Source organism: Manihot esculenta, chromosome 13 (genome assembly GCF_001659605.2).
Source record: "Manihot esculenta cultivar AM560-2 chromosome 13, M.esculenta_v8, whole genome shotgun sequence".
Taxonomy (NCBI): domain Eukaryota; kingdom Viridiplantae; phylum Streptophyta; class Magnoliopsida; order Malpighiales; family Euphorbiaceae; genus Manihot; species Manihot esculenta.
In genome coordinates, this window is record NC_035173.2 from 30,655,113 (window position 1) to 30,671,267 (window position 16,155).

A 16,155-nucleotide genomic window follows, 5' to 3' on the forward strand; every position below is an offset into this window, starting at 1 on the left:
AGAGAAGATGCATAATTCTCAGGTCATGGAGGGTTGGTGATGGTTTCTCTAAATGCCCATGCTTATTATAATTAAGATAGCGGCCATTCGTGGGCTCTCATCCACCGGTTGCTCATCAGATTTGATTGCTCACCCGCTTTCATCCCCATACTATTATCAACTTCATAATAATAATAATAATAATAATTTTATTACCAACTTTATTTGCACTTTATTTGATTTTTATTTTTTATAATAAAATTGATTTCCGTTATTAAGCGAATCCTATATTATAACATTTTAAAAATTAATTACGATTTAATTTGAATATTCAAATTATTTTAAACATGAATCACAAAAATTAAAATTTTCAATGCCTGATTATACTTTCAAATTATTGACCTAAAAGGCAGAGCGTCTCCTTTTGTAGAGTTGTTTTAATTTGCCAATCAAATTCAGAATTGTTTTAGGTAAGAAGAATTATTGAATTGTTTGATTAAATATTTATAATTTTATAAAAATAAAAAGGTAAATAGTAAATTCAGCCAACTCTAATTTTATTGTACAATTTTTTTTTATAAAATAAAAAAGAAATAATCGTATTCATATAAGGAAAATAATAATTAGTAGCATATTTGCCACCCAATTTCTTAGCACAAAACTGAAATAACTTTCCCCTGGCTGAAAATTTATTGGTCCCAAGTGTCCCAAACGTCCTTTTTAAGAACCAAAAGACGGTAGCAAACCATCATGAATCATGATCATCCCTCCAAAGTTTAATGTCAAAAATCCCCTCCACCCTCCATTCAAATCCAACAATCAGGATCATTCCACAACCCTGTACACTACGTACAAACAAAATTTTCTCTTTTTCTCCTCCACCACCTCCTCCTGCTCCTTCTTCCCTTCCTCTTCGTCTTCTCTTTCATTAGTCATTACCCGCCTTACATGCCACTCACTACACTACAACTACCGTACACCACCAACCACCGTATCTTTCCTCTCTTTCTCTCTCACTCACGCACAATATTTCAATCATTTTCTTATTACTCTTTCTTCTCCGCAAAAACGCGTTCTTGTGTTTCTCAGTAGACTGTTTTTCTGTCTCTTTTTTCTCTTATTAACGGTTTTTGAGGCAATGTGAGCTTGTAGAATCTCAAGAATGCGTTAATGTTTCTGTTATTTTCGAATGTGTTGTCTCAGGGAATGATTTGAAGTTTCTATTGATCCGTTCTCAGAGATTTAGCTTCTGTTTCAATTTTTCACTGCTAGGGCTTTTGGATAGGAGACTTTTTACACATTTTGATTTTGACTTGTTTGGCTTTTCAAGCTGGTAATGCGAGCTTCCAAGTTTTTCAATTGATTGTTTAATGGTGTTTTAATAATGCCCAGCATTAGAGCTCCAGCTGCTAAGAGAACCACAACCCTCACGGTTAGCCCTTCGTATACTTCGTGGTGTTTAATTGGACTTTCTTATAGTAAAAAATAATTTGGGCTTAGAATTTCTGTTGTTTTTTGCTTGCAGGTTGCTGTCAAGTGCAGACCTTTAAAGGAGAGAGAGCGTGGTCGAGACATTGTTCGTGTTAATGACAATAAGGTGTGATTTTTAATGTCTATGTATATGTATATTTTTTCTATTTGATTTTGATTTTTATAGGGAACGTGTGAATTTTGGTAGGAGGTGATTATTCTGGATCCTGACCTCTCGAAGGACTACCTCGATCGCATACAGAATCGAACCAAGGAGAAGAAATATCGTTTTGATCACGCCTTTGCTCCTCATTGTACAAATTTGGTATATCGTGTTTGTTCACTTGCTGGAAAAGTTTGTCTTTGGATGTTATTGAAATCTATAGATCATATAAAATGAAATTTTTTGTTATTTTTTGGTGAAAAGCTACAAAACCAAATAAAGTATTTGTTAGCCGATCTTGATGTTGTTTTGGGATTATTTGTTGTATGATTTGTTCAACTGTGCTTTGTATGTGCAGGATGTATACGAAAGAGGTATATCTTCTATAATATCTGGGGTTGTTCAAGGTCTAAATGCTACCATCTTTGCCTATGGTTCAACCGGAAGGTATTGAACGAGATGTGCTTTTTAATCATTACAGCTTGTGCATTTTCATTTAGCATTACGTGTATAATTTTCTAAGTTGATGTTTAGTTCAATATGATTATGATATTTTCCTTGATGTGTGAGCCTCTCTTCAGGCTTTATGCCGCTGAACAGATCAATGGCAGGCCTTAAGATTTTGGTTGACATTTCGGAATCTTTGTTGCTGTGTCATTCATCTTCTCAAATAATGGAAAAAAAATTGACATGTCAGATTCTTCTGTAAATCATGAAGTGGGAGTGAGGGAGAAGTATTTAGTTGTGGTGTGGTCAATGCCTGGCGTTCTAAATGATGAAATGCTTTTATTTCACATTCTTTTGAGATATATCGTTGCCTGTTCTTTCCATCTTTAACTTGCTTTTTTATTTAAATAATTATATGCAATCTAATTCTTCTACTTCTCATATTCTTCAGTGGTAAAACATATACAATGGTTGGGACCCAAGAAGATCCTGGACTTATGGTTCTCAGTTTGCATACAATATTTACTCTTATAGAAAAGGACAAGAACTCTGATCAATTTGAAGTCTCTTGTTCCTACCTTGAAGTGTACAATGAGGTAGGTTGTCTTTTTCAAATGAAGTTTGTAGAAACTTGTCTGTTATCTTATTGTTTATTATCAACTTATTAACCTTTGATTTTTCAAATTTAGGTTATCTATGATTTACTTGAGAAATCATCAGGTCATTTGGAACTACGTGAGGATCCAGAGAAAGGAATAATTGTTGTTGGTCTGAGGTGCATCAAGGTTCATTTTCATCCTTCTTGTTTAATTAACCAATTGTTTCATCATATATCACGTGAATTTTGTTTTTCATGCAAAAGCATAAAATGCACTATGTGTAGCTTAGCCAGTCAATTGCAGCATTATGTTTTTGCGGTTATGTACTTTCTTGCGATTGTTGGGTGGGTTTTATGTGCTTTAGATTACAACTAATAGTAGTTATTAAATTTGCAAGCTTATTTCTAAGATTATGATTTTGTGAGTTAAAAATATGTGAATGATTCAAATTATATATAAAACCAAAGTCAGATAAACTCATATTGAAATTGATTTTTTCAAACGCTAATATCAATCTATAATTTTAAATAGTTAAATTTTACCTTTTTGAATTTTTGCTGTCTTTTTCATTTGTGAAAGCTCTTGCTGCTCTTGTTCAGTTTGTTATTATTTTGTCACTCTTCTACCTTTTCTTATTTCTTTCAAGTTTCAAATTTTAGGTGCTGAATTGTTTACTTAAGAGCTATTAGATTGTGTCTGTAACTCCTAATTTGCTACAGACTATGATCTTATGTGTATGCAAATATTATCATTATGATGGATATAAACTACTGTTTTATATATTGTTGTTAAAAGTACATGACACAATTATTGTTGAATTATGACTTTCATTTATGACTTTCAAAATTTATACTTTGAAATATAAATTAAATTGTTGAATTATTATATGATTGAAGTTATTCTCATATTGATTACTAAGTTATTTTTAGAGCTTGCCATTTGAATTTTAAGCTTAAAAATGTCTTAAAAATTATATATATGACAATTTAACTGTACCATGTTCTCTATACGCATTTCACATAGCTTGTAAAAATTCTTGGACTTTTAAGGTCCAGTTGTATGGATCCTTTGTCAACTCTAGGTTAAAACCTTGCCTAATGACTGAGCTGCTGAGGTTGGTGGAGGAAGTGCTACTGACGGACCACTTTAGTTTCTTTTGCTAGAATTCTAGTTTTCATGTTTAGCAATAGGCTCATGAACTGGTCAAGCTTTAATGAATTTTCACCTTATGGGCTTTCTAATTGATTCACTGGTGTTTCAGGAATCAGGATATCATTTTGGTTGCGCGTTATTTACTGGTGATTAGATGATTTATACCTTTAATATGAACCAATTTATGAAGATAACATTTTTCTCTTCGGGTATTAAAACTTTTTATTTTAATCTTGTTTTGTCACTGGGCCACTTATCAACCTAACAGCTGGAGCATGGATGTTCGATCAAAAGTTTCAACACATTCTATTATACTTTATTGTAATTAAAGCTGCAGATAATTGAAGCTTTTTTTCAAAAATCTTTTTGTGTAACCTGGATAAAGTTGATCGCTCCTAAAACTATTCTGAAAGAAATCTGTAGCAAATTCTCCAGAACATGCTGAGGATGAAATCTCAGTTCTCAAACCAAATGATATTTTTAGTTTTTCTGTTGTTGTATGTTGCAGTTTGCAGAGTACACTGTAATAGAACTAGATCTTATATTCACATATTGGTTTAACTATTTTGTTTCACTGTGTTGTATTATTTTTTAAACTAAAAAACTGGTGTTTTATGATTTCTATTAAAAGCTACGTCACTTCTCTGCTTTGTTCCCTGGGACATTTCCATACATGCAGGATGTTGAGGTGCTTATCGGTCCTTGATGATGTTTTCTGTTATCTCAGGTGCATTCAGCTGATAAGATTCTTGAATTATTGAACTTGGGAAATAGTAGACGGAAAACAGAAAGTACAGAGGCTAATGCAACATCGTCTCGGTTTGTAATTATCCTTTTTCAATCACATGTTTGCTCTCAAATTAACCTTCTGATTTCCAATACTATAATTCTGTTGCATGTGAATATTAAAACCTTCTAACGAGTATATTCTATTAAGATACTTCTTACTTCATCATAATGTCAAGAAATGACCCCATCGAAAATCTCATATTTCCAGGCAAGGGCTACAAGAATAGTTTTATATTTCTAATATGCTACCGCACGTGAATGTCTACTGGGCTTGAAGCGTGAACAATCACAAGCCCACTTTACTTTATACTGAAATATTGAAATAGAATTTGAACTTGAACCTTTTGGTCTGAGATGCTCTGCTACCATTTCAAGAAACCGCTCAACCTAAAAGCTCAGGCTTGTTGGTGAGGGTCACGTGAATAGTTTTTATCTATACTATTATCAAATGGTTGGTCTTCCAACTTCTATTTCTTACTAACCGTGTTTTAAGAGTAATTATTAAAAGAAAAATAGTAACTTTTGCAATTTAATGATTAAAAATCAGATAGATGTGTCAGTACATTGTTAAGGGAAAAGTTTGTAAACTACTGCATTGGAAACTTATTTTACATTTAGCCTTTTCTGTGCCATGTGATGAAATTATATCTCATGTAACCAGATCACATGCTGTTTTAGAGATAATCGTGAAAAGAAAGCAGAGAAACAAGTATCAAAATCAGGTCATGCGAGGCAAACTTGCACTTGTGGATCTTGCTGGCAGTGAAAGAGCTTCTGAGACAAATAGTGGAGGACAAAAGCTAAGGGATGGTGCTAATATTAACCGTTCCCTTCTTGCTTTAGCAAACTGCATTAACGCCTTGGGGAAACAACACAAGAAGGGTCTTGCTTATGTTCCATATCGCAATAGGTATCTTTTGTTAACTTTATTTATTTTTTTGCTGAAGGGCATATAAAAGTTGATATAGTCCAAGTCCTTTGTGGTAGTGGAGCTAATATCAGTATTTTACAGCAAACTAACACGTATACTTAAAGATGGTCTGAGTGGCAATTCTCAGACTGTCATGGTTGCTACAATATCCCCTGCGGACAATCAGTATCATCATACCATAAATACCTTGAAGTATGCTGACCGAGCAAAGGAAATCAAGACACATATTCAGGTGAGATTATGTTTATCCAGGAAAGTATTTCATTAGAACTGTTGAGATCAAATAGATCTGATGATGGCTATTTGTGTGTGTGTGTTTTTTTTTTTTTTAAAAAAAAAGTGAATCAACAACTGCACTTGCGCTTGCATGAACATAGTTCTTTCAAATAAAATATACATATTTTGTCCTCTTGTGTACTTCATTTTGGATCATCCTTTGCTTTTTGCACGTTTCTCTATTCTTCTGATAGTCGGCTGATAAGATTTCCAAACATAAGATTGGAGTGTTAACCCTCCTCTTTTACAAAGTGGAAACATGGTTATTCTTAATTGAATATGCCATTTTTTCTTCATTATCTTCTTCTTCCTTCTTTTCCCTTTCTATTTCCCTATGCACCACTGGGTTGGCTGGCACCATCTCTCACAGAAGTTTGCAATTTCTTTATTTTTTCCTCAGAAAAATATTGGCACAATTGATACCCATGTGTCAGATTACCAGAGGATGATTGATGGTCTTCAGGTAAGCTGTTGCATGTATTTTATTTGTATTATTCACTTGGCAGTTAATTTGGATCAGAATGTAACATGCTTGATTGTACAGATTGAGGTTTGCCGTTTGAGAAAAGAATTGGCTGAAAAGGAATCCCAACTAAGTGTCAAACCTGCTGAAAAATCTGTAGATGATGAGCTTTCTTGGTTGGACATTTTAAGTCGTGAAACCAGTGAAAATGTTCAGGAACGTATAAACTTACAGAAGGCATTATTTGAACTTGAGGAGACTAATCTTCGTAATCGCTTTGAACTCCAACATCTTGATGATGCAATAGCAAAACAACAGGTAAGGTGTTGACAGCATCGTTCAATCACATGACTATATCTAGGACAGTGATACAAGAATTATTGATTTCATTTACTTGGCACTTAGGTGGGTCATATTTAATTGGAGTTTAGATATTTTCATTCCATTTACTTAGCACTTAGTGGGATCATATTTAATTGCAGTTTAGAGACATTTTCTTCAAATATGTTATATGGTTATAATAGCTAGGCAGCCTGGGATATAGATTATTGATTGAATTGGAGAATATTTAATAATTGTTTCTCCTTTTGAAGGATGGAACAGTTTATAGGTAAGAAATATGGGAATGGAACTCGTGGATAGTCCATGAGTTGTTTAAATAGTATATCTTCTATTGCGAGCTGTCAAGAAAAGAACAATAATAGTCTTTCTTTATTTATAATTCATTGTAATAGTGAAATACTCTGATTTAACCTTCTCTTATCTATTAGGCTATTGAAAAGGAAGGATCAGTTATAGAGGCTTTGATAGCTAGACAAAAAGTCATCCTTGACAACATTCGTGACAATGATGAGGTTGGCATCAATTACCAAAAGGTGAAGTCTTTGCTTGTACTCAGGTTATAGGACCCAAATTTTGTTGGTTTTTGATCATGTCATCAACTTCATCTCTTTGTAGGAAATTGAAGAAAATGAGAAGCATAGATTCCAACTCCAAGATATGATTGATAAAGCCATTAGTAAGAATGGAAATAAAACCTACTTGCGGATTCTTAATCAATACAGGCTTCTGGTGAGTAAATGCTATGCAGGAATCTATTTGCATGGAATTGAGTGTTGTGCAAATTGGATTGTTTTTAATTGTATCATAATCTTAACATAAGTGTAGGTTGCAAATATATCATTAGTAAAGTAGTCACCAATTGATAGTCTTTGGAAATGAATATCCCTTTGTCTGGAATTTAAAATTTTTCAAGAATTCAATTTAATTGATTTTTTTTTATTAATTTTCTTGTTTGAAATGAAAGTATTCGTCTTTTCTAACTTGAAAAACTTTTCATTTCAAAAATAAAAATCATGCATGATTATATAAGTATTCATTTGAATTAGTTTCTGGCAAAATGAATCGTTTCAAATGAAGCCTATACAAAAATGAGATATCAAGATGTTATTAAAATTTGAAGCTTTGAACCAAGAGCGTACAAGTGTATGCTCACTTTTGTCAAGACATTTTTCTTATTCTAATGTTGGTTTTCCCCCTGAACAATGACTTTGAACTGTCATGGTTTACATTTTGTTATTAGGGCATTTTAATGAGGAATGTGAACCCATTAGTCATCATGTCATATATGCTATATGAAGGGTTTTGTAAATTGCTTTTACTTAACAAATGCTACAATATAGGGAATGGCTAACACGGAGCTTCAGTTTGAAATGGCAATGAGGGATCAAATAATTCACAACCAACGAGAAGCACAAAGAAAGTTGTGGAACATGCTCATGGGATTAGGACTTGAAGAGAAGCATTTGTTGGACTTTGCAGCTAAACATGGAATAATAATTGAAGATTGGACAATGATGCCTCGTCTTGCAATTTCAGATAAGTACTCGGTTTCTACTTTTGACAGATTTGCCCCAAAGGGATATAGTCAGTGCTCTGGTCAATCGATTTCTAGATCTTGCATCTTCCAACACTATCAAGATTTTGGTTCAAGTTCATTTTCCAGGGGTCCTTGGAATCCAAGTGGTACTTTTTGCAGAGAAGAGCACCATAGTTCCTATTACATGCTGTCTCATGATCAATCACCTCCTGCATATCTGAGTCTGAGGAAGAGCACTAATCATTGGATTGGTAGTGCCCCAGATTCCTGGTTTGGCACACCTGCTAAGCTTCCTCAAAATTTGCGCAGTTCATGCCCAGAGTTGAGAACTTGGGCTTCCCCTTGTAGTGAAGGCTCCCCATCAGCTTCATCTCCCAGTGCTGATTTAAGCCGGCATCGTAAGGTACGGATTCAATCATTATTGCTAGTTTCTGTGTGCACATTATCCTCGTCCTCTCCCCCTCCCCCTCCCCCTCCCATTATAAATTGCTCCCATCCCCAAACATGATTCAGCAGCTAAAATTATTTGTAACTAATAAGTAATTTTAGCTGAATGAGATTATTATCCATCTCTGGTTCTTGTTCATTATGCGTGTTTTCTAGCATTTCTGATCTTAGGAGCCATATCATTGAAAACTTTTGATGTTTTTGAAGTTCAAGCATTGATCTGTAATAGCCTTCTCATACAGGTAATGTGGAACGATGCTTCAAGGAAACATCTCTATGAGACTCGTAATGCTGGAGTAAGTGATAGCCAAACAATGATGGGTAATGGCCGAACAGCCCTTGGTTTCTCAGCACAGCTCTCAGAGCTGCACAGCACAAGCCATATTTTTCAGCACACTGAAACCCCTAGTGGCCCAAATATATTACGTGTTCCTTCATTTGCTACTCCAGAGAAAAATCTCTTTTGTAAACCCTAGTTCAGACCCCAGAATCCACCCCTTAAATTTTGTGTAGATGTCATGTCTTGTATTTTTGGCAGGTATGCTTCTTTTTTTTTTTTTTTTTGCCTATCACCAGTTGTACATATCAAGTGTAGCATAGTAATATTGTGAGCGTAGGGCAGGCAGCAGTTGATTCTTTTGTTCCTCCATTCAGAGGAAGGAGATGGAGATTTAGTCTGTAATTAGTTGGAGAGCAGCAAGTTGAATGCAGTTTGTCTTGTTTGTAATGCAAGTATATGCTCTTACCATTACTTTTCTTTACATTTCACCAGCCTTTTGCAATTCGGATCTCCCAGTTGGGGACCGTTCAAGAATAGTGTCTAGCTTGATGCAACATTTATATTTAGGCAGCGTCAAAGTTTACATTTAAAAAGTAAGATTAACCTTTTAAATTTTTTATAAAAATATAGAAGAATTAAACATGGTAATCTATTAGAAACAAACTTATATTTAATCTATTTCCACTTAAAGATTAAATTTTAAATGGGATGGTAACCTCAACCAGTCCCTTAGGTTGATCACTGTCTAGCTTAATAATAAAAGACCAGACAAACTTGATGAGTAACATAAATTCATAAACGGCAAAATTAAATACAAACTCTTTCACGGTAGAAAAAGAAAATGGTTATCGAAATTTAATAATGCTGCAATGAGAATCTCGACTTTTTTTAAAAAATCATACACAAAAAGAAATAAAATAAAATAAAATTCATGTTTACCTCGAAAATTTATGTTGTGGGAAGTTCTTAATCAAATACAAATTTATGTTCAAGGGACATTTTGGTGGTAATTCAAAGTATAATGAAATAATGTTAAAATATTAAAAACTTGGCACTTACACTAATGTGTTACTTTCGTTTTCGCACATCAAATTGCATATATCATATCATTTGTTTATTATTATTATTATTATATCATATTATATCATATTAGAAGTCCCTCATCGATTTTCGATTCTTTAGATTTGAAGTTTATAGTTGTTGTCTATGATTTTGGATGCATGGCATACTTGAATTGATTCTCTATATCAACGTCTCTTCGCCTGCACTAGTCATAAATGATACTTTGCCTTGCTTCTCAAACTGCATTTAAATAAGCCGTCGAAACAATAGTATAAAATTTTCCTTACTCCTGCGATCATCATTTTTACTCTCAATTACTTCTTTCTGCTCTAAAAATACTCATACTCTCGGTCTCTAACTTGCATTTTCTAAAGGTAACTCCTGCATACTTTTATGTCTTTTTCATCTTCTTCTTCTTATTCTGGTGGTAGTTCAAGCTTCAACTCTTTCTCTGGTTATTCCATTCGTGCTCCAGCTCCCATAGTTTCGTTGAGGGCAATCCATGATAATGATACCCTTTTGGTGAATGATATCTCATCCATGTTGACTGAGAGGAATGTAGATCGCTTACATGACAATTACCATATCTCTCGAGAGATCTTCCAAATTTATGCTCCAAATCCAAATGTTCGCATAGATGACCAGATCCTGCTGAAGATATCATCATAGTATACGAGGAACAGTTGAAGGCAGATCTTCGGTTCCCAATTGCCCGTTCTTTGTTGAAGTCCTCAGATTCCACAAATTGTCAGTCGCCCAATTGCACCCCAATAGCTGGAGAATTTTGGTGACTTTTCACTTCATCTACTTCAATAACAATATTAAGTCGAGTGTAGCCCTCTTTTCCCAGTTGTATTAACTGGGTACCTAAAAAAATGAAGAGTTTTGGTTCTTCAGCAGGAAGAAGTGCCAAACCCTTTTCGATCGAATCTTTTTTTTTTTTCTAAAATATTGAAAAAATAAGTTCTTCATCCTTCGCCTCTGGGTATCCGTGGTGGTGAGAAATGTCATCCTCTCATGACAAAGTCATTACCAAGCAAAACAGGCTCGATTGCCTCGGCCATCCGATCAACGGAACCCTCAGATAATCCTCATTACTTTTATCACCTTTACCTTTACACTATTTTACTTACTCGCTCTCTACTTTATGCAGATATGGGAAAAGCAAATTCATTGAAGCGGTAAGTGCTGCTTGAAAAATATTTTCCTGAAAAATATTTTTCATAAAACAAATGGAGGCTTAATTTATATAAAAAAAACTATGTAGTTCAATTTTATTTATGAACTGCATTTAAACAAGTCGTCGAAACAACAATATAAAATCTCCCTTTCTCCTATGATCATCATTTTTGCTCTCAATTGCTTCCTTCTGCTCTAAAAACACTCAAACTCTCAGTCTCTAACTTGCGTTTTTTAAAGGTAACTCATACATACTTTTAGGTCTTTTTCATCTTCTTCTTCTTATTCTGATGGTGGTTCAAGCTTTAGCTCTCTCTCCGGTGACCCATTCGTGCTCCAGCTCCCATAGTTTCGTTGAGGGCAGTCCATGATAACGATACCCTTCTGGTGAATGATATAATGCTGAAAGGGACGTAGATCGCTTACATGATGATTACCAGATCTCCCGAGAGATCTTCTGAATTTATGCTCCAAATCCAAATGTTTGTATAGATGACCAGATCCTACTAAAGATATCATCATGGTATACGAGGAACAGTTGAAGGCAGATCTTCGATTCCCAATTGCCCGTTCTTTGTTGAAGTCCTCAGATTCCACAAGCTGTCAATCGTCCAACTGCACTCCAATAGCTAGAGAATTTTGGTGACTTTTCACTTTATTTACTTCAATAACAATATTAAGTCGAGTGTAGCCCTCTTTTCCCAGTTGTATTAACTGGGTACCAAAAAAACAAAGAGTTTTGGTTTTTCAGCAGGAAGAAGCGCCAAAGCCTTTTTGATCAAATCTTCTTTTTCCTGAAATGTTGAAAAAATAAGTTCTTCATCCTTCGCCTTTGGGTGTCCGTGACGGCGAGAAATGCCATCCTCTCATGACAAAGTCATTACCAAGCAGAACAGACTCGGTTGACTCGGCCATCTAATCAACGGAACCCTCGAATGATCCTATCCTTTTTTACAAAGCAGAGTATTTTACTTTTACTACCTTTACCTTTACCTTTACACTATTTTACTTACTCACTCTCTACTTTATGCAGATATGGTGGATAAAGAGAGAAATAAATTTATTGAAGCGGCACGTACGGCTTGAAAAATATTTTCTTGAAAAATATTTTTTATAAAACAAATGGAGGCTTAATTTATATAAAAATAACTATGTAATAGCTTTACAGGACAAGATAAGTGTTGGAAGGCATACAAACTAAATTTTTCCATGAACTAATTATATATTAAGGGTCAAAATACTGAAATTTTATTTTATAGTTCAATTTTATTCATAAATTATTATTAAAATGTTAAATAAGATCAAATAAACTAAGTAGTATGTAGTTCACACTTTAAAATTATAACAACTAATAATTTTATTTGGCCTTTTAATATTAGTTTAAAAATAAATTTAAAATAAAAATTTAAATTTGAAATATTCGATTTTTATTATATAATTTAAGGATAAATTCAACTTTTTAACCATTATCCAAAGTTAGACATCATAATTTGTATGCTCTTTTACAATGATAGAGTTTGATAACTAAACCATATCTAGCGTCTTACAGATGCAAGACACATGACACAAGACGTGACTTGTGAATGTAAGGTATTAAAGATGATAAATCAAGTTGGATTTGCAGTGGTTAGAGGGGTCGTAGACGAGCAATGCTTTTACTGATTTATGATAATTTAATAAAATAATTAATTTTTTATTATTTAATTTTAATTTAAAAAATATATTTATATACATAAACTTTAATAAAAATATTAAAGTGCAGATTAAAAAGAGAAAGTTATTTTTTTTGAAATAATTTATTTTTTTCATTCAAAAATATATTTTTTTAAATATTTCACATATCAAAAAATATAAAAAATATTTTTTTCATAAAACAACGTACCTTGAACCCTTGATATGTAAATATTTTTAATAACTTTTTATCCATAAAATGCATAAAAGCTAAATGTCAAAACAAAAACCATAAACATATTAATACGTATATAATTATATAAAAAGAAAAAAAAATGAAAATTTTTAAGTATTTAATATATTCTTTTATAAATACATCCGTCATTATAATTATTTTTAAGAAAAATAACATTTTAAATGTAAAAATTAATTTTTAATATTTTATAACACCTTATATGCCTCTAACATCAAATAATAAGTTATAAACAATTATAAAAAATATAATTTTATTTTCTTATTTAGAAATAATAATTTTTCAAAATTTTAATTTAATAAATTGAAACTTTATAATTTAGTATCTGAATATTGTCATTATTAACAAATCAGTCTCTCTAAGTTTAGAAATCTATTAAAACATAATTTTTTTTCTATCAACGAAATAGTCATTCCGTCCTCTTTTCCGTTAAAAATAGATAAAAAATAAGATAAAATTTTTAAATTCAATTTTACCCTCAAATAAAACCCCTTATTTAGTCGTTGAATATTGTTATTATTAACAAGTCAGTCCCTATATTTTTAAAAATCTATTAAAACATTTTTATTTTTTTTATATCTGTTAAAATATCATAATCTTTTTTTATATTTATTAAAAAATTTTTATTATTTATTTTTATCGATAAAATAATTCTTCCTCAAAAGAAGAAAAAAAAATAAAAAAAAAGAAAAAAAAATAAAAAAAAGAGAAAAAAGAAAAAAATCAATAAAGAAGGAGGAAGAGAGTAATTTAATTTTTTTGTTATATTTTTAACGTTAAAAATTGATGAAAAGATAGGTTTTTTTTTACGGAACGAGAAAATAAAAATATTTTAATAAATTTTTATAAATAAAGAGACTGATTTATTAATAATGATAATATTTAAAAATTAAATTATAACTTTTTTTTAATAAATTTATTATTAAATTTTTTAATTTAGCTTTATTATTTACAATTTTAAATCTTAATACTCGTAAAATAAATTCACCATACTTTTTAAAAAAAAAAAAGAAAAAAAAGGTACTTACTGTAACTGTCACGTTCTCTATCTCTAGATCTAGATCTATCTCGATCCAAGGTTACATCGTTTTATTAGCTCGTGACTTAACCCTACCCGTGCAAGAGCCTCCCCTATAAATACGTATCTTTCACTGGGAATTTGTATCTAGGGTTTTGTTTCTGTCCCCTACTGTGTTGTTTTGGTTTTTCGGCAGCATGAATGAGCGCTTCATCCAGTAATCCTTCCCTGCAAAGTCCTTTTCCACTTTGATGATGCACAAGAGGCTATATTATACCGAGCATGGAAGCTTTCGTAGGTGGCTTGCGTGAATTGGGAGATCTTGATGAGCTATTGACACCATTTAAAGCCACTGAAAAGTCGGTTGAAACCTATTCTTCTGATCTATTGCTTGGTTTGGTATTCAAACCCTTTTCGTGGCTTTTTGACATCTTGATGTTTATACGGTCTAGACTTTGCATAGAAGGATTACTATTTGAAGCATTCATCGAGCTATAAACACTGAAGGGGATCGATGTTCAAAACTGGCTTAATCAAAGATGCACAAGATCTTTGTTAGTTTGTGATTTATTGGTATGTCAATCTGTTTCACACGGTTTCATTTCATTTTTTTAACGATAAATTGTTTATATCTAGATTCGAGGCTTAAGATTTGTCACTATTGGTAAGCAATGGAAGGAAAGGATAAGCTTCTTGTTTTGGGTTAATTTAATTGTTTTAGTATTTAGATGCTTTCCTTGGTTTTGAAATCCAAACAAGGTTTTCAATTGGATCTCATTTTTCATAAGAAAAAATATCTGTTTCAAGAAGCTCGTTCAATAGCGATGGTTTAAGCCATCTACTAATTTTTCATGTTTTTCCATATCTGATTGACCCGATCCATTTGATCTCTGCTAGTTAGATCAGTCACCATATTTGTAGAACTCACTGGGTTTTAAATCTGGGGGATCTTTCTTCCTTTTTAATAGGAAGGTCCTCTAGTGTTGGTTTTCCGATGAACATTAATTTGAACTGCCTTGGTTAACATTTTGTCTTGGCCAGTTGGGCATATTTTAACTGGAGGAACATGAACCCATGAATCATCTTGTATATTATATAACAATAGTTTTATAAATTGCTCGGCAATTATCTTTGGTTGTGGATGATTTGAACTCATGAATCTCTGTATTACCTTTTTTCTTCTATTTTAAATTGCTCCCATTCACAATCCTTGTTCAGCAGCTATATTTTACCTAATTAATTGTAGCTGAATGAGTTTATTATCCATCTTTAGGTCTCGCCCATTTATGCGTGTTTTCTAGCAGATCCAATCTTAGGAACCGCATCACTGAAAATTGTAGATGTTTCTGAAGTTATTTTGTCTATTGTGTTAGCCTTCTTTATACAGGAAATATGGAGCAATGCTTGAAGGCATGTTCTATATGAATCCTAATGCTGGATGAGTGGTAGCATTAAAACGATGGGTGATGGCGGAACAGTACTAGGTTTGCCGGCATGGCTCTCGGGCCTGCACTGCTCAACCATATTTTTCAACGCACTGAACCCTCTAACGGGCCAAATATATCACATGTTACCTCCCGTTCTGTACCAAAATTCACCCCTTAAATTTTGTGTAGATATCTTGTATTTTTAGTGTGCTTTGCGATATTATTTTGGTTTTTGGCCGCCAGCAGTTGTACATATCAAGAGTAGGTGGAGATTCAGGAGGTGTTTGGTTTTTTACGTCATTGTATAATAAATTAATATTTTCATATTTATTTCACATAAACAATAAAATTGATGTTTATTTTACTGGCTAACAGTCACTATCGAGAAAATTTTTCTTAAAACATAATTTAGAAAACAGTTTTTTCAAATTGATTTTTTCAGCGGCATTTAAAATGCATTTTGAGCTCTCGTTTAGTTCATAACTAGTTGGATATACTCTTGCAAGCTAATATGATGAATGTAGTTGTCCTGTTCTTCATGAAAGTAGATGTTGTTACCATTCCTGGCCTTCTGTACATTACCCTAGGGTTTTGAAATTTGGATCTCCCGGCTGGACCGGCCAATGATCTTGTCAGTTTGACTATGTTAATCCATAAAATTAAACCATGC

General features: G+C 32.7%; 1 protein-coding gene and 1 long non-coding RNA gene across 2 annotated transcripts; both read left to right on the plus strand.

Annotated features, from left to right (window-relative positions):
• Positions 1 to 727: 727 nt before the first annotated feature.
• LOC110629138 (kinesin-like protein KIN-8B) lies at positions 728 to 9,346 on the plus strand. The gene is made up of 15 exons (XM_021776049.2): positions 728 to 1,411; positions 1,505 to 1,576; positions 1,658 to 1,774; positions 1,971 to 2,059; positions 2,511 to 2,655; positions 2,749 to 2,844; positions 4,538 to 4,629; positions 5,261 to 5,509; positions 5,612 to 5,762; positions 6,207 to 6,269; positions 6,351 to 6,587; positions 7,040 to 7,144; positions 7,227 to 7,340; positions 7,952 to 8,551; positions 8,838 to 9,346. Exons 1-15 carry the CDS (start codon positions 1,364 to 1,366, stop codon positions 9,069 to 9,071), a joined length of 2,412 nt encoding a protein of 803 aa, XP_021631741.1. The 5' UTR covers positions 728 to 1,363; the 3' UTR covers positions 9,072 to 9,346.
• Positions 9,347 to 14,072: 4,726 nt separating this feature from the next.
• On the plus strand, positions 14,073 to 15,809 carry LOC110630490. The gene is made up of 2 exons (XR_002490391.2): positions 14,073 to 14,631; positions 15,432 to 15,809. It is a non-coding gene; the product is annotated as an uncharacterized LOC110630490 (long non-coding RNA).
• The last annotated feature ends 346 nt before the right edge of the window (positions 15,810 to 16,155 follow it).